Source organism: Uloborus diversus, chromosome 3 (genome assembly GCF_026930045.1).
Source record: "Uloborus diversus isolate 005 chromosome 3, Udiv.v.3.1, whole genome shotgun sequence".
Classification (NCBI taxonomy): domain Eukaryota; kingdom Metazoa; phylum Arthropoda; class Arachnida; order Araneae; family Uloboridae; genus Uloborus; species Uloborus diversus.
The window spans coordinates 90,094,687-90,119,175 of record NC_072733.1 but is presented as its reverse complement, the minus strand read 5'-3'; the positions used below and the strand labels follow the sequence as shown (position 1 = coordinate 90,119,175).

General features: G+C 33.9%; 1 protein-coding gene across 1 annotated transcript in view; it reads left to right on the top strand.

The window, feature by feature from the left end:
- LOC129218603 (uncharacterized) overlaps window positions 1-24,489 on the top strand; it is a 272,334-nt gene that overhangs the window by 110,518 nt on the left and 137,327 nt on the right. The window contains exons 5-6 of the mRNA XM_054852923.1: window positions 4,798-4,937; window positions 11,270-11,449. Of these exons, the coding sequence (XP_054708898.1) occupies window positions 4,798-4,937; window positions 11,270-11,449 (320 nt within the window). The remainder of the gene's footprint in view (window positions 1-4,797; window positions 4,938-11,269; window positions 11,450-24,489) is intronic.

Below are 24,489 nucleotides of genomic sequence, written 5' to 3'. Positions count from 1 at the left end.
GAAAATTTGCCGAGCTGCATTTCATCGGAAAAAGAGATCGTAACGATCAAATTTTCCGATGAATCTTTGCCTAGCTACATTTCATCGGAAAAAGAGATCGTAACGATCAAATTTTCCGATGAAAATTTGCCTAACTACATTTTATCGGAAAAAGAGATCGTAACGATCAAATTTTCCGATGAAAATTTGCCTAGCTACTTTTCATCGGAAAAAGAGATCGTAACGATCAAATTTTCCGATGAAAATTTGCCGAGCTGCATTTCATCGGAAAAAGAGATCGTAACGATCAAATTTTCCGATGAAAATTTGCCGAGCGAAATTTCATCGAAAAACGAAATCGTAACGATCAAATTTTCCAATGAAAATTTGCTGAGCTACATTTCATCGGAAAAAGAGATCTTAACGATCAAATTTTCCGATGAAAATTTGCCGAGCTACATTTCATCGGAAAAAGAGATCGTAACGATCAAATTTTCCGATAAAAATTTGCCGAGTTACATTTCATCTTAAAAAAAGTAGGTCGTTTAAATTTTCCGATAAAAATTTTCCCAATCTAAAATTTTTGGAAATCTCCCAACTGTTAAAATAGGATAAGTTTTATTATTCGAATATCTGACTATTGATCAAACGTAAGGCTATACGGATCAACATTCAGAGTTGAGAATCAGAGAAAAAACGACTGAGATTTTGACTCCGAATCCGACTCCTGGTTTTTGGAAGGGTTTACTCCGATTTGCTGCAAAATCAATTCAACTTTAACTCCACGATTCCAACCCCGATTACCTCACTGGAATTGCGAACAAAATGAGACTCCGACTCTTGAATGATTTCTCTCTATCTCCAAAACAATTCCACTTCGTTCAATTTGACTCCCAAAATTACCGACTCCGACTCGGTTTGCGGGCAAAATGATCGACTCCGACTCTTCACTAGCTGGCACCACAAGTATATTCACTGAAAAAAATTCTCACTTTCCGTTCAGAAATCTGTCATGGCCTTGCCCCCCGATAGATGGCGCCACAAATGATTTTCCATTTAACACATTATTTTCCTCCTGGGAAAGAGCATTACTTGTCTAGTGGTTAGCATATGAATTTCTCATATTCCAGGGGTCTAGGGTTCGATTCCTGGCTAAAGCGACTTAGATTGAGCTCATGAATCACGCTCATCAAAAGTTGTTAAGTTAGAAAATAAATAAACAAGTTACGAAAAGAAATTAAACTATATTAAATAATTGTCCCATGACGTCATCCGAAAATACCCCTTCTGAAAGTTTTAAAGATGGCGGAAGGGTCACATGATCATCCAAGATGGCGGACCCATCTTCCCACTGTTAATTTTTTTTTCCTCCTGCTTGTCCCTATATTGCGGTTGTTATTACTTCTCATCGTATTTTGCTTCCTAAATTCATCGCCTCGGAACAGCACTGCTCGTATATTGCTCCAAATCTCATCGTATTTTCATCCAAAATTCATCGCCTCGGAAAAGCACTGCTCGTATATTGCTCCAAATCTCATCGGTATAGGGAGCAAAATTCATCGGATTCCAATGATCGGATTCTACTATTGCCGATGAGACATATTGGAACAATTTCCGATGAAAACTCATCGGAATCCGATCATCGGTCGATGATCGGTCGATCAAAGTTTGATCGGATTTCGATGAACGGCTGATGATCGGCCGATGAGTTGATGCTACTCGGGTTCCTTCATTAATTTCTACTTATAAGACAAAATTAGTTTATACCATCAACTATGTACTGGATATAGAGGCTTTCCACATATTTTGGTTTTTTCACGATTTCCAATTCAAGTATGATTTTCTTCAGCTTTAAGAAAAAAATTAGTTAAAATATTGAATAGAAAAAGAGCTACAAATCTTCCTGGATCAATTTCCAGTTTTTCAATTTCTCTAGGTGAAAATAAACCACTTTTCGGGGGAAAAGACAAAAAGAAGAATCTTTTCCTCCTAAAATTTCTATTTTTCCACTCACTATTTTCTTTTTTAGTTCAGCATAATTCTTAATAATATATTTTAACTAAGAATGTGTACCTGTATTTATCGGAATTAAAGTAAAAAAAGTGTTTGAACATGGTTAAAATAACTCTTAAAGTAGATCACATGTTAATTTGCATATTTAAAGACTGTACCTGAATATTTTTGAATTAACATAAAGTTTTATGGGGGGGGGGGGGGTTTGCAGTTTCACCAAAGTGATTTCTGCTTTTTTCTCTGTCTTGTAGTTCAACATTTCAAAAATGTATTCCCGAAATTCCAAGTCGTTTCAAGCAAAATTCTCAAAGTTTTCAAGTATTCAGTCATCGCTCCTTCAAACGTAGCTCCAACAGCTGCCGAAGAATGCAGCAGTTCTGACAGCTGTGGACGCTCAGAATGTTAGTGGCGCTTGCTTTTGGTTAGTTAAATATAATACAAAATAATAATGAAAAAAGAAGAGGCTAGGGAGATTGGAGCTGCTACAGGGAGTGTACTTTATGGAGCTGGAATTGATGCTTTTTAGCTTCTAAAACTTTAAACGCATTTTTCTCAAAACCATGTTTTCAAAGTCTGTGTTCACTCCCATTTTAAAACCAATTGACCAAATCATTTCAAATTTAGTACCCACATTCTGCATATAAAAAACCTCCCCTTCACGTTGATTTTTTTAAATGGATTTTTTACTAACAAAATAGCTAACTTTTTTGTTAAAAAGAGCATTTTTAACTTTAAATGGCCACAAAAAATTTTAAAGTGGAACAAAATAAATACTTTGACTTAAATTCAATGGAATTCAAATGGATTCCAGATAAACGTCAGCTGAGATGCAGTGAACACGGCAAATCATCTTTCTCCAAAGGTGCTCTCGGAAAAGCTCTGTCACCGGCTTGTCTCTGGATATTTTTTGATCAAATATATAAAGAATGTTCTTAAACTTATACATAATAGTGTACAAAAGGTTTTAAAAAATTTAATCCAACCATTTTGTAAAAAGTATTCATAAAAAAAGCAATTTTTGCCGCTAAAAACCCTACTTCTCCCTTAAATTGATTTTTTAAAGTAAAAGTTTATTAATATGTTTTTTTTTTTTTTTAATGTGTTTAGCGTAACTCTGAAAAATATATTTAGGGCATTCCAAGCAAAGTGGTCCTGTGGTCCAAAATATTAAAATTAGGTAAAAAATTCCACAAAAATTGTTTAAGTAGTTCAAAGTGCATATTTTAGTAAAAGAACAAACACAATTTGATTTTAAAAAAGTGAGAGAGTGAAAATTGCAAATAACTGCGTACATGTTTTAAATTAACTTTTTTCAACAAAATCTTAGTGAGGATACATCTGTTGTTTACAAAGCAATAATCATAATAATGAAAAAAATATTAACATATATCATATTAAGTACATCTGTACGGGCAAAAAATATTTGACATAAATTTATTTTTTAATATATTTTGAGTTTTGGTCACTATAACCAATTAGTTCTAGTTTTAAGTGTCACACACGTCACAGTAATTTACTATTGTTTCTTTAAAAACTTAGCCATGAACTTCACTTTGCTGAAACTTTTTTTTATAAGTTTATTTAAGTTAAGGATAATAAAAAAAGAAGCAAAACAAATTTTTTTTAAGAAACAAAATTTTTTGAGGAATTTTTTAATTTAGTCACACACATCACAATTTCTTATGTGTGTGACCATGATGTGTGTGACAGAAGCTTTTTTTCCTTTTAAAATGTAATGCACCATATAAAAAATAAAATGTTACGTGTGTGAAACAAGTTCAATTTATTATTTTGATACAGTATTACATAAAAGTATATGAACAAGAAATGTAGCCAAATGCAACTGTAAAGTTGTATGTCTGCAGGATATCCGAATCTGGCAAATGAAGACACGCATCCAGCAAAATCACTATCTGGTGCATCCCTGATTGAAAGGTTCTTTTAAATTAAAGTAACCAGAAATATCTTTTGCTTAAAATTAAATCCTGAGATCTTTTTTTTTTTTTGTTACCATTAAGTAACTTTTTTCAAGTTATGCAGCTAGATATCATTGTCCCAGCTCTCAGAGGCAACCACTTTGTGAGAGTTTTGCTAACGTATAGAGGCTGTTGCATGCTGTACGGTAGTGCAGCCTAAAGTTACCTTCTGGGTGGGGTTTTTGTTCATAACTACCTTTATATACATATAAACTACCATATTAGGATTGACAATGTGTGTTAAAACCAAGGGTTATGGAAGGGCTTTTAATCCTAAAACCTCCCCTTGGCTGCATCACTGATGCTGTAATGATAGACATAGGATGTCACAAAGAAAGTTATTGTGTCTCACCTTGTGCATATGATTCACTTGGCAGTATTAACATCCTATGTCAATCAACGTAATAATAGAAAAGTATATAGCAAGTCCACCCTCTGACCATATCCTGCTCTTCAAGCAGTCATACTTGCAAAATAATATTACTTTTGGTCAGAAATAAGCAATAATTAATTTATTTGAAATAACATGTTGCAGTAGAAAGGGATAATTATAACATACATTTTTAATAAGATTTTATTCTATATGCAAACAAATGTTCAATGTGTTCATTTTATCCTCCTTTGCAATTCTGATATTTTTCATATTTAATTGGCGTTCATTGCCAGTTTCTCTTTCATCTCAATGTAGTAAAATTTAAATTTGATTTAAATCTACTTTCATGTATTTTTCTTTATAGCTTTAAAAAGAATAAGGGTTGTTATCAATTAACTAACTTCCAGAAAAAAAATTTAATTGTGAAACTAATTTTTATATTACTTTTTTATGTAGTGATGGAGGTCTTCATTTTTATCGAATTCCTGAAGAGACCAACATTTTGCATTTCTCAAATTTAGTTGAGGAAAATGAAGAGGAGAAAGGAATTCACTCTCACAGCAACAACTGTCCTATTTCATCTCGCAAAGAGAGTGGTATGTATCCAGGAAATCAGATTAAGTACTGAGTATTATCAGAATAGTTATCACATAGTGATATATATTTATAACAAGTTATTCTCATTGAAGTAAAACATTTATAGGGCTCGTACCAGTGGCGCGGAGCCAGACGAACCTGTTGGGAAGGGCGATTGAGTAATACATTTGGGGGGAGGGGTGACTAATAAAAATAAAGTTTTGAAAAATTTAATGAACTTAACATGATGTTTTTTCTTTATTTTCTTTTCGAATAATGTGTATTATTCAAAGAGTTTGAATGAAATTTACAAGTGTTTCGAGTACCAAGAATAAAAAATTGAAAAAAAAAAAAGGTTGGGGGGAGAATTTCTACTAATATTTTGGATTCATTATCCAAAATTAAACCCTTCAACTTTGTACTCGTTTGAGGACTCATGAAGTATTTTCACTAGCCATTTAGGTCCTCAATTGTACTTTTTTCATTATAAAAGAAAAGTTGCAGCATCAAGAGGTTATCTTTTTTTTTTTTTTTTGGCCAGCTTTCTTATCGAGCATTATGAAATACAAAAATTGCATTTGTAAATTAAATTTGAAGATAATTATGGATTTGCTTGTTGATTGAGCTGTTCAAAATTCGCATATAAGTAAGACTGTTTGCAGGTTCTCCCCCAAAAATTTTTGTTAGGAACAAATTTTTAGACTCTTTGGTGGTTAATAGGAGAAAGGGAGGCTTGCAAGTCTCTCTGGGAAAAAGTTTGAAATGTAACGGTATAGTTTCAAAAACACAATTATTTGCTATCTTTGGTGGCTTGAAGTGAAAGGATAAGATTCAGGAATTTTCTACAGTCGTTGTTTTGATATTAGAGCTTCAAAAACGCAATTTTAAATATCTTTAGTGTTGCTAAAAACCAGGGGGTTCGTGGGCTTTCCCCCGGAAAAAATTTTGGAAGTGAAATCCTAAAAAAGCAATTATAGGCCACCTTTGATAACGTAGCAAAAGGCATGGGGTTCAGAATTTTTTTCTCGAAAATGTTTTGATGTAGAAGTTCCAAAAACGAAGTTTCAGATGATCTCTGAATGATGTTGAAAGATGAGGAAAAAAGGGACATGGGGACTGAAATTCTTCGAAATTGAAGTCCTGAAAACGCAGTTATAAGATGTAGTTATAAGACGCAGTTATAATATCTCATATGATGTAGGGGGAAGGAACAGAGATCGGAACTTTCTATATCGGAAATTGTTCGAAATTGGAGCCTTGAAATGTGATGGTTGGCCATCTTTGGTAGCGTTAAGGGAAAGGTTGGGTCCAGGAGCTATTCCTCAACTTTTCGATATTGAAGCATCAAAAACCGCAATGTTAGTGGATCTTCATTGATGTTAGGGGAAGGGCTCAGGTCAGAGGCTCTCCCCTGGAATTTTTCCGGAATTGAAGTTCTAAAAATGAAATTAAAGGCTCTCTTTAATGACATTTTCGATAAAAAAAAGTTGATTCCTGCGATTTTTTCGATATTGAAGCTTAAAAAATTCAAACTTTTTGAAGATCTTCGCTGACATTAGAGAGAGGGGTTCAGGGGCCCCAGGAAACTTCTTTGATTTAAAGTCATAAAAATACAGGGGGGGGAGTGGGGGAGAGAGTTTGGCTGTCTTCTCCCTGAAATTTTTCAAATTTACAAACCTTTTGGGGGCGATTGCCAATCGCCCCCCCCCCCCCCCCCCCCCCGTGGATAAGACACTGGTTCGTACGCTCCTGACAAACTCCTTATAAACTCTTGCTCTTAAGGAAAAAAAATACAGGCCCTTAAAACTCCTGAATTTTGCTACTATCTCCTTACCAACTCCTTATTTTTTTTATTCTACATGTGCTCAAAGATGTTCTTTTATCGCCAATCCGATACGAGTGATTACGTTATACCCAATTTTACCGAAATTCCACTTTTTTCGCCTTTTAATACCAGAAATCCGATTTTTTCGTTAGACTATTTTCTTCCCCACATCCGAATTTTTTTTCCCCCAAATTTCTGATGATTATTTCGATAATTATTAATAATATAACATCTTGTAGACTTGTAAAAGAAATATTTTTGATAAAATTTTTTTAAAATTGCATTGTAAAGTCTTAAGATAAACATATCATTAATATCTAGACACAGTTGAAGCAAAAAAAAATAAATAAATAATTAAATAAAATAAACCATCGTTTCAGCATTTTAATTTTTAACTCATAAAAGAAAATGAAATTTCGCTTTAAAAACTTCAAATAAGCATTGTTACAAAAATAAAGAGACTTTTCATTTATTTGCATCCTAATAAGGCGAAGTTAGCTAGAAAAAAGAATAAAGTATGATTCTCATATTGGATGTAAAAAGATGGCATTTTTTAAAATGTAGGCATCTAAAGAAAAAAACGGCAAATAAAAGAGTTTATTTAAAGTTAATTATCCTTTTTAGCATCGAAAAATCAAACCCATATAATAACTTCCTCCCAAAATAACAGTTAAACATCGCACCGCCAGACGCTTAGTGGCGATAAATTTGAAGTTGGTAACCCTATTTGAAGCGATCACGTTTTTCCCCCGTTTCTACTATCCTTTGCAGTTTTAAGTTAATTTCACTGTATATTATTGTTCATTAAATCATGAGCGGGGAGAAAAGTGCTTAGGATGCCTTTTTAAAGAAGGTTGATGCTTTTTCAGAGAAGTTTACTACAACACTGCTGCATAAAACAAACAAGCAAAATCATAAACCAAACTGACTTTCTGCTGTTAATTTCTTTCAAGGAAATAAACATCACGCATTATATTTATTCAGCCATAGTAGTTATTTATCGCTTGCAAGAGCGTCACAAAATTGCGTTTTTTTTTTTTTTTTTTGCAAAATTAGCAGATTTTGTATAAGCTGATCCCTCTAATTGAACTTTTAAAAAGGCTCCAAAAATTATCGTTTTTATACACAGGTATTTGAGATTGGCTCTTTCAATAAACAATTTGTGAAAGATCCGTTTCTGTTTATCAGAATTTTGTGAAGAGTCCGTTTTGGCTGATCGCGATTTTGTGAAAGGTCCGTTTTGGTTGATCGGATTTTTGTGAAGGGTCCATCTACGAACCCAAATTTCCTCTGGCCAGACCCCTGTTATAAATCTATTGAGAAGCTCTTATCACTTTTTCCCTTGTGGGAAAAGCTTGCAGATATAACCTACAGCTATGGTCTTTCTCTCCACTTGCTGCTTCCCTGGTCCAGCATTTAAAATCCACCTGCTTTGATGAATTGTTTTGCTGATGATGTCAAAGTTATGGGGACTGTAGAAAATGAAGAACAAGCAAAACAGCTGCAAGAGGATCTAGATCATATTATGGAGTGGGCTGATAAATGGGGTATGGCTGTTAATGTTGGGAAAGGTCAAGTGCTACATTTAGGGCATGGAAATAAGTGTACAAGTTATTATTTGCAAGGTTCAGTCATTAGTCAGGCAGACAAAGTTACTGATCTGGGGGTCTTAATAAGTCAGGATTTAAAGTTTAGCCAACAGTGCAGCATTGCTAGTAACAAGGCCAATAAGATGCTTGGGTTTATCAATAGATCTATTTCAAACAAATCAAAAGAAGTTCTTCTGTCCTTATATAGAAGTTTGGTAAGACCTCATTTGGAGTATGCTGTTCAGTTTTGGTCTCCTTATCTTAAGAAAGACATTAATGTATTGGAAAGGGTTCAAAGGCGGGCTACAAGGCTAATAAATGGATTTTCTCACTTAGACTATGATTCTAGGCTTAGAAGGCTAAAAATGTACAGACTTGAGCAAAGAAAAGACCGAATGGACATGATTAAGTTGTTTAAATTTATTAAAATGAAAGGTTAAAATGTTACGGGGCTGAAGTTTAGCACTGAAAACCGGACAAGGGGTCATTGTTTTAAGCTATTTAAATCTCAGGCTAACATGGATGTTAGGAAAAATTATTTTAGCAGGGTAGTGGAACCTTGGAACCGTTTACCGGAAGAGGTGGTAATGAGCAAGGGAGTAGATAGTTTTAAGAGGGCCATTGATCTTCACTGGGGATTGTAAATTGACTAGGAACCAGTCTAGCTGGGCCCAGAGCCTGTTGCTGGTCGTTACTTTTGTACTTGGATTTGTATACCTTAGTTAACTTAGTACAGGATTTGAAATAGAGCGCGGGATTGCGCGAAACGCGCAAAAAATCGGTAAATCCCACGCAATCCAAAGGTCCCTGCAGAATTTCCCCCCTGCAAAGTCTTAAACTCGATAACGAACCCCATACCGTGAAAGCCAAAAAGGTAGAAAAAAAATTTCAAAATCCACTTTCATTTTGGAAAGATGGAAAAAAAATTAATAAAGCATCCGTCAATTCAAAGCAATTCAAGTTTAATCGACAAATTCCGATCCGCCGACATCAACCGATTCCGATCCACCGGTCGAAATGCGATCCGAAATCTGCTGGAAACGACAGTCTGTTTTCGAAAGGTATAGGCAATTTTTTACTTTAACTTTTTGGTCGTTAGAAAAAAAGTCTTTGTGCAGTAGAAATATTATTCTAAACAATGGGGACCAAACCCCATTCGGATAATTAGATCCAGAAAATGGACTATTTAAAAAAATAATTGAGCGTATGTGTATGTTACTTAGTTGTAAAATATTTCATTAAAAATGAAATAATAACATAAAATTGCAAAATTTCTGAATAATTATTTGAATATAGGGTTGATATTACACTAAAAATATTATAATTTAAAAATGAATAAATAGAAAAATGAAATAAAAATGAATTATAAAAAAATTCTAAAGAAATTTTCAGAACTTTTCTTACCCAAATTCAAAAAATCCCTCCTGGAATCTGAAGTAAAAGGGGACATTCCCCCCTAGAAATTGAACCCTATTTCAAACCCTGTTAGTAGTTCTTAGTGCGCGATTCTACTTACTCGTGGAAGAGCCAAAAGTCTCCTTTGGGCAGACCACTTATACCGTTTTCCAAGATCTGGTTAATTCAGATTTGCTTTACTATTTTGTCAGTTATGAGTTAAGTTGCTTGTTGACTTAAAATGTTTCATAGTTTTCACAAGCTCTCAACATTCATCGAAAATGGGAATGCTGGGGTACAACAATGGGCCAATATTTTTCACGGTTTTTAGTGGCTTAAAGATGCATTTTATTCTCTGTGGGGATGCTTCTGTCATACTTTGTGTTATTTATTGTTAAGAATAACAGAAAAGACGGAAGAAAACTTGGGGGTTGCCCTATTGCACTATTCATAGGAGTTTTTGCAGAAGGTGCTGACTGAAATCTGGACCAAATACAAACTGAGATAATTTTTAAAAATTATTTATTTTGATGAGATTTGGATTGTGAAATGTGATTTCACATTTAAGTTTTCAAAATTTTTGATGATCTTGTATGAAACTTGTCAGACCTACGTTATTGCTGAGACCTAAGTATAGGTAAATAGCCTTTAGTTGGTGAGATTTTTCTAGTTTTCATATGTTTCTATGTCAAAACCTTGGCAGATAATAAAGATTGTTACCTACATTTACCATGTTGAACTTTATTGATCAACGAGAGGACAAAGGATGATTAAACCTTAAAAAATTGAAAAAAAAAAAAGGTAAATGATGTACTAAAAAAATTCTTCATACAGTTTCAAGCAGAGAGCAACTTTGTATCCTCAGACATGAATAGGCCAGATCAAGTTTCAGTGTGTTTTCTAGGTTAAAATGAGGTGGTCCATAGTTGTACCATGTAGGGGTACAACTGTGGGCCACAGGGAAAAAATTCTCCTTCCTCTTCTTTCCTACTCAGATTTTTTTTAAACATTTCATTTGAAAGACGAGATGTACATGGAACTTTCATTGAAAACATCGAAAAATGTCCCATAGTTGGACTATTTTATGGTAGTGTATGACAAATCCTTTGAAAAAGTTTCTTTCAGCATTTCTGATTTATTTTTATTTACATCATACAGATATGATGTCATTTTCCAATCTCTATCTTTTTTGGATTCTGTAACTGTATATCGTAAAATTTATTGAAAAACATTATGTTAAAATAGTGCAAACTTGCATGCATATTTGTAAATTTAATTAATTGTGATTTGTTTATTATTATAATTTTTTTTAATCAAAATAATTGGGTGTCAGAGTGATCACATTAAGCAGAGACTATTGTATTTAAAAAGCTCTTAACAGTAATGTTTTACAATATAGAAAAGTTAATGTTAAAAGATTTCCCTCTGCTCAGAAATTCTTAAATCTGCCTTAGATGATAATAAACTTATATTAATGTCTTGTATTTATTTGTCATAAACTTGCCTTTTATATTAGCTTTTCATTTGGCATATAAACTTTCAGAAAGAATTGTGGAACTAGTGCCCAGCATGAAAGAAGTTTTCAAGAAAACAATTGCTATTGTTGGTGCTGGAATTGCAGGTTTATCGTGTGCTTCTCGATTGAAAGAACTTGGCTTCTTAAATGTGAAAGTCTTTGAAGGAACGGATCGTCTTGGTGGTAGAATTCTGACTCAAAAGTGTGGTATGCATTTTGAAAACCTTTAGAATTTATGTGTAGTAAACTAATGTTTTTCATTTCCAGAAATGCAAAATGCGACATATTATATGATACTTTATATAAAAAACTGAGCTTTAACCCGTTCAGGACGGCAGTCCGCAGAAGATTGCGCTCCCTCAGGACGGTAGCTGTTACACGCAGACTGTGCGCACAGGCCGGGGCAATTTCTCCCGCTAAGCCTAATACGAAATTTTGGAAAGTACACATACATAATAATGGATAAAATGTATACCTTAAGCAGAAATGAAACCATTTTTTAATATATGGTAAAATATATCAAAATTTCAATCATAACAAAAAATTGGATGAAAATAATCGATATTTTAACAGTAAAAATGCAAAATATATTGTTTTTTACAATAACTAAAAGTACCAAAATTAAACAATATATTTTCTACAAAACAGGAAAAATATTTGAGCTTAATATTATGAAATACTTGAAGAATATTTTAACAATTTATATTTTAAACCCGCATGAAAAATTTCAAAGCACAGATAAATGCATATTGATTATTTTACACTCATACATAGTGTTACGTCTTTTATTCTGCTTTGAGCAAATTACACATCTCTGTCTAAGTTCTTTGCCTTTTTCAGTGTATGATTTTCGAAAGTAATTACTGTATGAAGAACTCCAACAAAAATAATTTATAGTTGTTTTAATGTGACCCAAAAGATCCATAGATGGATCAGTCATAAATTAAGATATTTCCTCCTCAGAAAGATAAGGTGTTCACCATGGCTACCAAATGAACATAAAAGTAAAACCCCTTGCTAGAATATCTCCCCTCCAATGCCATTATAAATGAAACCAAAATTAGAAAGAGCCACTTCAAAATGAGTATACGTTTCCCTTCTCACTTGCGAGCACATGTTTATATTTTCTTTCACAAAATCCAATAAATCACAGACACTTGACAGACCCCATTCTGACGTCAGACAGAGAAATACTAATGCAGGAGAGCAATCATTTGAACGGAACATGGATAAGTAACGCCATCTAATAGTAAACATTTCGTTCCAAATCCAAAATGCAGAATAGCATCGTTAGGCCGGCTGAGCACTACTTACCGTAACGCACGCATGCGTTTTACATCTCTGAAGAACCACCTAGTGCTGACGCATGTTGGCCTAGCGCCCCTTATATAATAATTAACTAATTCATCTCACCACTTATCTCACCATAATATCAGTCACTTGCCTAATCCTAGTATGGGAGAAATTTTCAACTATGTTTTTCTACCTTCTAATGCGGATGCCTGAAGACGTATCTCGCATGTGCAGTCGCCGATCTATGACGTCACGACCTTTACGTAATCGACGAAGCATCCTAACAGATCGGCACGTGCCCGATGCTCATTGGCCAGGTGCTATGCTGGCGTGTATCAGAAGGTGATTTGGCGTCCGCATGCTAATGAGTTCACTTAGGATAAAAGGAAATGTTTCGAGTAGAAAATTGACTTCTTTGGTGTTTTCTCTCTGGCTAGTTGACTTGAGCGCTCGTTTGCTTTTATGCAACGACGCGGGTTTTATTTTTAATAGATAGATAATAGATTGATATAGCTCAGCTCTAGTTCGCGTTGTTTCAAATGTTTTTAATTTTATTTAACTAACTTTACTAAATTACCAAATAAATTTGGTTTTTATTTTTAAGTTGTCTTCAACTATTTTTAATCATGTATTTCTAGTCATACATTTAATTAGGTTATTGCATTTGGAGGTTATTAGTCTTGAGCATTCTCTTGCTCATTAAAAGGTTATGGGCAACCTGGACTCTGTTTTCGATAGCCTATATTTTCAGTAGGACTGGAGATGGAAATGATGTTTTTGACGTCTGTGATAATTTTCGATGGGGGGGGCCGTATAGAAGATTTTTTTCGACAAGAGCATACTGATGATAAATATTAGATTATTAGTGCTCATTGATATTGTCTTCCGACTTTCTGTCGAAATAATGGCGAATCCCCAGATAACTATTGAGAAATTAAATGGCACAAATTATGTGTCATGGGCAGCAGACATGAAATTTGTCCTGATGGAGAAAAACGCCTGGGACATTGTAACTGGTAAGGAAACAGTGCCAGTAGTCTTTAAAGATTCAGGATTTACTGAGAGAGACGTTCGTGAGTTTTTGGTCAGAGAACGAGCGGCATTATCTTTAATATATTTGTTTGTAGACAACGAATTCAAAAGAATAATAGAGCATTGTGAGTCGCCAGAAAAATCGTGGGAATGTCTAAAAGCACACTTTTATCCTGATAACAGATGTGTGCATATGCGGACTCTCACTGATTTAACAAACTGTCGAATTGAGCAAGGCGAATCCATAAATCTCTTCGCATCAAGAATTCGTCGAATTTGACAGAATAAAAGGAATCGACAAGAATTTTTCGGAGTCATACTTAAATTTTCAAGTTTTGAGATATCTTCCATCGGAATATGACAGCATTTGCCAATCAATTTTGAGAAAGAAACCCGAGGATTTTTCTTTTGATGGGATAGTACAGGACTTAATTTCTGAAGAGAGCAGATTAAAGCTGAAGGACGAGGATAATATTAGCGCCAACTACGTTGCTCCAAAAGAAAAAAGATCATGCTATAATTGTGGACGTACAGGCCACATCCGCAAAGATTGTAGTTTTCCAGAGAGGAACCGTGGAGGAAGTCCATCCACAAGCTCCAAGAAGTCAAGTTATGGCCAGAGGAGGTCAAGAGGAAGAAACAGGAACCAGTATACCAGAAGAGGCAGCTCCTCATCGCCGAAAAAGTGTGAGTACCCTTCCAAAACATTTTTTATTTCGGAAGCGAACTTTAACGAGATAGACTGTAATCCTTCATCATGGGCATTTGATTCGGCGGCCAGCCATCACTTTGCAAATAATAAGAACTTTTTCCATAAATATGAACCTGTAAATATCGAAAGATGGCCGTAGCAGTGCAAAATCATGTTTTTCCAATTGAGGGGGTTGGAGAGATAAAGTTAAAGTTTGGTCCTAAGACCATTAATTTAGTAAATGTAATGTATTCGCCGCATTTGCGAAGAAATTTACTATCTGGTCCCAGATTTGACCAAGCGGGAGCATGTTTTAAAGGGGGAAAAGGTTTGGTAACTGTATCAGATAATGGTGAAACAATTTTTAAAGCTAAACTATCTAATGGCATTTATTTTGTTAACCCAAAGGTAATTTCAGAAAATGTACATAAAAATGTTAATTATGAAGCTAGTAGTACTGAAAGCTTAGAATTATGGCACAAAAGATTTGCTCATGTAAATGTCGATAATATAAAGAAAACTGCTGAATATAACTGTACTACCAGTTTTTAAAAATGATAAAGTAAATTGTGAAGATTGTAAATTAGGAAAGTTCAGACGCGTATCTTTCAAACCAATGGACGAAATTAGATCAAAGAAACCTTTAGAATTAATTTATAGTGACATTTGGGGGCCATCGAGTATTGAAGGTAGAAGAGGTGAACGATACTTTCTTTCAGTTGTTGACGATTATTCCCGTAGAACGTCATTGTACCCATTGAAAAATAAAAATCAGGCAGCAGAAATTCTCATTAATCATATTAAAAGGGCAGAGAGATTTCTGGGAACAAAGCTGAAAGCAATAAGAACTGACAATGGAGGGGAATTTTCAAATACAATTTTAAGTAAATTTTGTCAAAATGAAGGCATTAAACATGAATTCACTAATAGTTACACCCCTGAGCAAAACGGGGCAGCTGAAGTATTTAACAGAACTGTGGCAGATGGTACTAGGGTAATTTTAGAAGAGAGTGGTATAGGTAAAAACTTTTGGCCTGAAGCCATGTTGTATTTCACGTACACCTGGAACCGCGTGTGTCATAGAAATCAAAAACTAACTCCTTTTGAGCTATATGGGGGAAAATCACCTTCAATCAGACATTTGAAACCATTTGGATGCGTAATGTTGGTGTGCCGAAGCAACGTCGGCAAAAGCTTGATCTGAAAGCCCAAAAAGGAATTTTAATTGGGTATGCATTTCGAACAAAAGGGTATCGAATCTGGTTTCCAGAAAGTGATAAAATTATAGAGACCATAAATGTCAGATTTAATGAGGGAAAATTTTTCAAAGACAAATTTGAGTCTAAACGCAGTGGAGTCGTGATGGGCACCATAGAATGGTTAAATGTACCAAAATCAGATGAAGATGAAATTCCTGATGAGGAAATCTTAAAAATTCCCGAACTACCACCAGTTCATTCAGAAACAGAAGAATCAGATCGGGGGGAAACTGAATCATCAGATGATGAAAGTGATAAATGTTTAAAATTAACAAAATGGGAAAGAAAAGTCTTACCAAGACCCGATGGGTCTCGTAACGATATCTATTATTTTGAAAAAGGAAGCAACAAACGATTGAGATCAATTTATGATATAAAGAAATATTGCAGAAAAAATAATATTGTTTATCAACCAGACATATTTTGCTTTAAAGGTAAAAATACTACTGAAGGAGAGATTGATAACTCTGTAAACAGTAATGTAATTAATGAATTTTCTCAAGCATGACTAGGACATCAAATCATTATTCCTAACACTTACAAACAAGCCCTTAAATCGCGGGAAAAGGACTATTGGATAAGTTCAATGCGGGAAGAATTAAAAGTGATGCAAAATCGCAAAGTGTAGAATCTTGTCGAATTACCGCATGATTCTACTCCAATTGGTTCTCGCTGGGTTTTCACAGTCAAAAGAAATGAAAATGGGGAAATTTTGAGATACAAAAGTCGCCTAGTAGCTTTAGGAAGTTCTCAATTGAAATATGAGAGTTATGATCTTACGTACTCGCCAGTTGTAAATTTCAGCATTATAAGATTTTTCTTTTCTCTTTTGGTGGTAAAATTAAACTGGGTAAACATCCAATGTGATGTGAAAAATGCTTACCTTTATGCACCTATTTCACACCCAACTATATATATATGAAACAACCACTTGGTTTTGTAGAAAAGGGGATGGAAAATTTATATTGTAAACTAAATAAAGCAATTTACGGACTCCACCAAAGTGGACGATTGTGGTTTTACGAAATAGAAGAAAAATTGATTTCAATAGGTTTTTGTAAATTTGAATGGTGTCACTGTGTCTATATTTATAAATCTTCTGTAATTTTACTTTTGTATGTAGATGACATTGTTTTATTTGGAAAGAGTCAAAATGATATACAAACTGTTTTAGAATTGTTACAAAAATACTTTGATTTAAAAATTTTAGGTAAAACTAAAAAATTACTAGGCGTAGAATTTGAGGAGGATTTGAATTGTTTTTCATTAAGTTAAATTGGCTATATTGAAGAAATTTATGAACGTTTTGAGAAATTCAATATCCCTATCTCCTCATTGCCGATAAGTAAAGGTATTATATACACTAAACTAGATTGTCCAAATAACGATCAAGATGTACAAGATATGTCAAAAATACCATACAGGAATTTGTTAGGTTGTCTTTCGTTTCTAGCAAACAGAACAAGACCAGACATTAGTTACGCTACAAACATTTTTAGCCAATTCCAAAATAACCCCGGTATAAAGCATTGGGATGGTCTATTAAAACTATTGGGCTATGTTTCTAAAACTAGAAATTACAAACTTAAATTGCAATGCAATGAAATTCAAGTTGTAACATATTCTGATGCAGATTTCGCCTCTAACAGAGACGATAGAACTTCACTCGGAGGTCAGATTGTTTTCATTAACAAATCGCCGATTTCATGGCGAACATTTAAACAAAAATGCATTAGTTTATCAACGATGAAATCAGAGTTTATTGCAATGACAGAGGCCGGCAAAGAACTTCTTTGGTTTGATAGAATCATTGATGAATGTTAATAAGGGGGTAATTAATAAGGAGTACAAAATTAAATCTGTGTTAAAAGTTGATAATCAAGCTACAATAGATTTTGTGAGATCACCGATCGAAAATTATAGGACAAAACATATTGATGTAAAGCTTTTTTATATACGCGATTTAATTTATAAAGATATATTTGATGTTGAATTTGTTAGAAGTAAAAATAACATGTCTGATGTATTTACTAAGCCTTTGTCTCGATCTGAACTAGTAAAGTTCAATGAAAATGTTTTTGTAATGTAATTGTTTTTGTGATATTTTCAGTAATTTAATTTTTTGAAAATGTAGTAATGTGGGAAAAGTAAACTATTTTAACTATTGGGAACGGGTTAAAGTTATATATATATATATTTTGCGTTTGACAGTTTATATTTGTACTGTTCAAATGTGTTTATACCAAGTATTTGTATACTCGCCAAGGTTTTTCAATTTTTGCAGATTGAATGTGTTTATATGACATTAGACTGATTTTTTCGAACTTTTTACTGACTTGGAAAATGTAACAGTTTGAACGGACTGGAATCGGATTGAGTGTTATTTTGTTATAAAAGAATTTGCTTGTTGTTGTATTTAACTAATCTACTAATCATGTTTATATTTATTCAAAATCTTTTTGTAAAACTAGAGCTGGTAGTGAGTTTTGTTATGAAATGAATTATCTTTAAATGTATAAGAAAATAATGTTCATAAGATGGTGAGAGGGGGGGGGGGCATTGTTGGCCTAGTGCCCCTTATATAATAATTAGCTAATTCATCTCACCACTTATCTCACCATAATATCAGTCACTTGCCTAATCCTAGTATGGGAGAAATTTTCAACTATGTTTTTCTACCTTCTAATGCGGATGCCTGAAGACGTATCTCGCACGTGCAGTCGCCGATCTATGACGTCACGACCTTTACGTAATCGACGAAGCATCGTAACAGATCGGCACGTGCCCGATGCTCATTGGCCAGGTGCTATGCTGGCGTGTATCAGAAGGTGATTTGGCGTCCGCATGCTAATGAGTTCACTTAGGATAAAAGGAAATGTTTCGAGTAGAAAATTGACTTCTTCGGTGTTTTCTCTCTGGCTAGTTGACTTGAGCGCTCGTTTGCTTTTATGCAACGACGCGGGTTTTATTTTTAATAGATTGATATAGCTCAGCTCTAGTTCGCGTTGTTTCAAATGTTTTTAATTTTATTTAACTAACTTTACTAAATTACCAAATAAATTTGGTTTTTATTTTTAAGTTGTCTTTAACTATTTTTTAATCATGCATTTCTAGTCATACATTTAATTAGGTTATTGCATTTGGAGGTTATTAGTCTTGAGCATTCTCTTGCTCATTAACGCAAAGACGCGTCGTTCGTCCCCAACGGGTTAAAAAGTTGGTATCTGAAATCAACGTTTTTTAATTAGCAGTCTTGTATCCTATTGCTAGGTTGCCCAACTATGTTGTTTGAGCTTGTTGTTTGAAGAAATATCTTTTTTTCTCTTTTTATATTTTTGTTTCCTTCCTCGTGAATATGAAACTCATCTTAATTGAATATGATTGTAGTAGTGATTAGTTTTTGACATTTTACAGTGTAAAATACGAGCCATAAAGCACAACATTTAATTAGAATAAAAAGTGAAACTTGTAACATAGAGAACTAAAAATTTTCCTTGATTTTAGCTTTCTTTCCTTGTTATTAATGTTTGGAGTTTAGTCTGTTGATATAGTTCCAAATGATCTGATGTTTGCATCACATGACTTCCTTTTACACCGATTCAATGATAATAGCGCCTTGGAGTAAGTAAGGAAACACTAAATGTTTTCACCCCTAGTTTCTTGCCAACCGAAGAAAAAAAACGTTTTACACAGATTTATTTCCCCATTATTGGCAAATTTAATGTGATTCAGTGGTTAACTCTTTAAGTATCACCAACATTGGCCAAATTAAAACCGGATTTAAAAATTTTAGAAAAAAAATCGCCACATTTTTCGGCAAACATGCCGGCCAAAATCTTGGAGATATATCGGCAAGTGTTTGACAAATTATAACACCACTTGAGTTAGCATTGAAATTAACAATGATTTCCCCCCAAAAAGGGGTAAAAGACCCCTTTAGGAACATCCGAATGCAACCAAAAGGGAAGGTGAACAACTAGACCCCACTGGGAGTCTACGTACCAAATATCTACTTTCTAGTACATACTGTTTTTGAGTTATGTGAGGTACATACGGACGTCACGAGAAAACTCCTTGTAATTAACTTGGGAATCGTCAAAATGGGTATTTCGGGTGTCTGTACGTTCCTAGGCATATATCCACATCTGGTTGGGTTAAAAAAAAAACTCATTCATTCGGGGTTGAGCAAAATGGAAATTAAGGCTGATTTTTGAGTGAAATTTTTTTCGCGAATACGATACTTCCTTTTTTGTAAAAGGAAACAACAATCATGACTAGATTCTTTCATTTTCATGTTTTACAGGGAGTAAATGTGAAAAGTGTATCATATAAAATGTGTCAAAATATTGTTGAAGTGCGTAAATTCAATTCAGGGCATGAATAGATATGAAAAGTAATTAAAGTTTTACAAAAATTGACTTTTAAAATGTTTAGACCTTTTTGATTATTAGAACAAGTATCATTAAATAATTTAATTTTAAGTATGTATTATATGAGAGTAGATCAAATATAAACCAGAATTTTAAAAGCAGTTGAAGACATGGTTTTGATTTAGGTCACGGTCGAATATCGTTTTCCAACGTCCATCAAGTGTTTCTTTCACAAACTGTGCTTGAAGCTTTCTCAAAATTTCTGAGGTTTTGGTGCTGTCTTTTGCGAGAAGTTTAATAATCATTCGTTGTACAACAGTCGTTGTACACATCTTGCTCATTCATGGAGTACTTAAGCAGCCCAGGTCTCCAATGTGTGTGCAAACACAAAACCCTTCTTCAGATACCCCCACCAACATATTGGCAAGGCACCATCTCAGATTAATTACTAACAACAGCGTTAGAATCAAATTCCAGTTTATATTTGATCTGCCCTTGTAGTAAAATGATTTAAAACCTTAAGGCAAAAAATTTTCTATTCTGCTATTTATATTTTTGGGAGTAGAATTTGAAATTGAAGCCCAGTGGCACAGTGGTAGTGCTTCTCGCTCCCACTCCACAGCTCCTGGTTCTATCCCTTGGTCGGGCACAGTTGACTCAGCTGTTCATTCTTTTAGTTGGTTGATAAAATAAGAACAGTACAACCTTGACATCTCGATTCTCTCGGGATGGGAAAAAAATTTGAGATATCGAGTTTTCGAGTTATTAAGGTTTTTAAAAAATTACACTAGTAACTCTCACAATTACACACACGTACGCTATATGCATTTATATATGTACTATGGGACCATTTCGAATTACGATCAATAAAAGAGTCTTCAATATTTTACTAGATTTGAAATTTCATAATTGTAAAAAGTGCACAGCATGAGATTTTGAAATGAACAACAATTTGAACTTGGTTTTTCACTTAAAAATTTAGAAATTCTAATTTCATTCAAAAAGTTCTCAGCAGTCATTTTGTAGGAGTTAAAAAGGCAGAATGGTAAAAATGAGGAATGCGTTTTCCGTTTTTGCTTGAAAACTGACAGATGAGAAATTGACACCCTTTCCTTAAAGTGGACGACATGTTCGAGAGAAATGCTAAGGTTCAAAACTCTGGGGAAAACACAGCACTCCATTCATACCAACACTCCCCTATTATCCTTGCCCCAATCCCCTATTCACAAATTTTTCAAGAAAAGGGATGAAAAACGTTAAGCAATTGTCCCTGGAACTAGTTTTACTATAAAAATTGCCAAAGAAAAACGACAATTGAAACTTGCTTCTGTGCAAAACTTTCGACATATCAAGGATTTCGTAAAATAAATTTTGAGATAACTATGGAAATGCTGGGGAAATTATTATTTTTTTTTTTGAGACATCAAGGGTTTTGAGATACGGAGGTTCGAGATATCAAGGTTTGACTACCAAGCGTGCTTGGGAACTAAACTCTGGGGGTTCCCGTTTGGCTGGCCACCTAACGGGAACATCTGCCTAGAGCCCTTGGTCAGGATTGATAAACACTAAGTTTATCCTAAGTATATTATCATTAATTTATCATATGTATCTCATAATTTACGAACAACTAAAGTCATTTAAATGTAGTTGACTTGCTCAAGTCTCTTGCTAAAGTCATTTAAATGTAGTTGACAACTAAAGTCATAACTTGCTGTAAATGTTCACGTTGTATGAAAACCTAAAGAATTTACCACTTTGCTAAACAATTTTGCGTTTGCTATCACTTCCAGTGAATCAAAACAAGATTTCATGAATTGCCTCTCTCTCCTTCAGGCATTGAAAGATAAGATAATATCATGAATTTTTGCAAAATTCTAGAAGCATTTGCACACGTCTCTTTCCGCACCTGTCGGGCATATGATGATGCGTTATGCTAATCAGAGCGAGTTGTAGCTACTTATACGAATTCAGTCATCAGCTCATTCTCTCATTCTAGCATTCGGTTTTGTGTTTGCCTGCTGGAAGGTTGCAGAAGGGGGGTTTTGACTCTCAGACTTTATTTAGCCATTGAGTTCTCCGTTCATATTTTTTAAAATGTATTAATTGAAATATTTTGATTGTCGATATTTTTGGACATGTTCTGATCTAATCTTCCAAGTAATATCTGAACTTAGAGTTTGTGAGCTACTTTGAATAGATGTTAGTATCAAGTATTAAGCACTAATGCAGATCATGGAATATTTTTCGATACAATCTTCAGTAATAGAAAACTGGGATTAGTTAACAGAAATAGGATTGAAGTTTGATATAGTTTTAGGTTAAGATTAGTTTTTGAATATGGCTTTGGAGTTAGTAACTTTTTCTTTGTTTTTAATTTATGCAATTGTTAATCATTAATAAACTTGTTATTTATATTAGGATTTTTTCATCATTTAGTTTACAATGAACCATACATAGAAAATAAATTTCGAAATGGATATTTTAGCTGCTGTATTGATGCTTCGCACTTTGCTAATTTATTAGCTATGAATTAGTTTATCCTTAGTAAAACTTGGGCTATTATTACTCATTTAATATGCTGGAGAATAATAGTCTATGAAGAATAGCTGAGAAGGGCGCAGTAGGCCTTGGCCCTCATGGGCTGTTGTGCCACTGGGTTTGGTGTTTTAGAATTTCAAATTGAAAGGTTCTGATTTATTGAAAAAGGTCTTCAGAACTGAATCTTTGTATACTTTTAATGTTTAAATCAATTTCATGAGATCAAAATTTCCTTGTGATTTTGAAGACAGTAACATTTGTATTTGCTCCTACTAAAGCTAGGAATTTTGAATGGTAGCTACTGGCTATCAAAGTCACAAAAAATGGTAGCCATTTTTGCTCTTTTGTTAGCCAGTTAAGAAAAAAAACATGGAAGCAGTGCAAAAAGTAAATAATCTATTCCCTATTAGTAAAATTAACAACAAATTGAAAGATAATGATACTCTACAACAATAACAGACTAAATTTAATTGGAGAACTTTTTAAATATTAAATTTAAGCATGTAATAAATTTTGTCTTTTTACAAATTTTTGATATATACAAATGCAGACCATGTATAACTAAATGAAAGTAACTCAGAATTCATACAGGCTTTAGTTTATTTATTAGTCAGAAAAATTCTGTCACCTGACACAATTATTTTCACGAACTTATAGTTTGTAAAAGGTTGTAAATGCAAAAACTCACCCTTTATGAAAAAATAAATTAATTTAAAAAAATTATGATCACAATATCAGTAGATGTAAAAATGTCAGGAACCATCGATTTTGTTACTTTAATTGAAAATATTCAACCTGAAATAAATGACGAAAAAAATATTTATTCAAAATCAAAATAACGCTTACTAGAGACTTAAGTGAAAGCCTCAAATAGTGTCTGCATGTGAATCCAATCCACTTTGAGATCAAACGATGCCTGCTGTCTCAGCAGATGCTATAGACATCTGATATCATTTCTTTAAAATTCAGCAGAGGGATTGGTTTGAAATTAGTTGATGAACGAGGCACTTTTAAAATCAACTATAACATTTATTTTCTAACAAAACATTAAAAACAACTTAAAAGTAAAATAGATAAATAGACCTCCGGTTTAACATCGCTGCCTACCTCACCCTAAACAACATCGAGCCTCAATCCAATATGGCTAAGTGAACATCAACACCTTTCTCAACTAAACAAGGAGGAAGGAATGGGTTGCCGACTAGCACATGCTCAACATCTGGGCAAAATGGCTAAACAGCCCAACAGGTAAAGAGTAGCTGCTCACTACCTCCTAACGAAAAGTAATCCAAGAAATGAAGTGAGCGAAGTTCAGTGGTAAAACATCTGCTTATATATGAAAAAAATCACATACTGTTGCATGGTGGGACATGAAAGTCGTTAGGCTCCTCCCATACAAGTGCAGAACACGACAACCAATCATGGCCAAGCACATGTACAAATTTGCATAAGCATCTGATACAGGTAACGCCCTCTAACGAGCGAAAGCTTAGGATCGCCGACTACGTCACATAATGCAACAGAGCGGCTTTTTAACTGAACATAAACAAAATTAAATGAATGTTAAGTCATTAGAACTGATAGTAGCACGAATTCTATCACGACAAAAAAAAAAAAAATATTTATTCAAAATCAAAATAACGCTTACTAGAGACTCAAGAGAAGACCTCAAACAGTTTCTGCATGTGAATTCACTTTGAGATCAAACAATGCCATCACAGACGCACCTTTTTTTTATTGAGCCATTAATGGTCTTGGATTTTCAACTCCAGCTGTTTCACAAGGGGAGTCTCTCCGAATTAGTATGTTACCTAGGTAAAGTTGACTAATGCGCTGAATGAGATAGTTAACAACAAGGATAGGATTGGAAGCTTGGTGTTGCTACACAATATTAGTTTTTTGCAAATAAAATGAAACACATGGTCCCAATTTTTGGTGACTGGGACTTGATTCTTTGGTAACTATTTTCAGTGAAATGGTCGCACTTTGGCGACTGGTGGCCAATAATTAAGAGCTTTACCTCCTAAATTATTGCTAATGATGGTGTAGATGTAGCTGTTTATA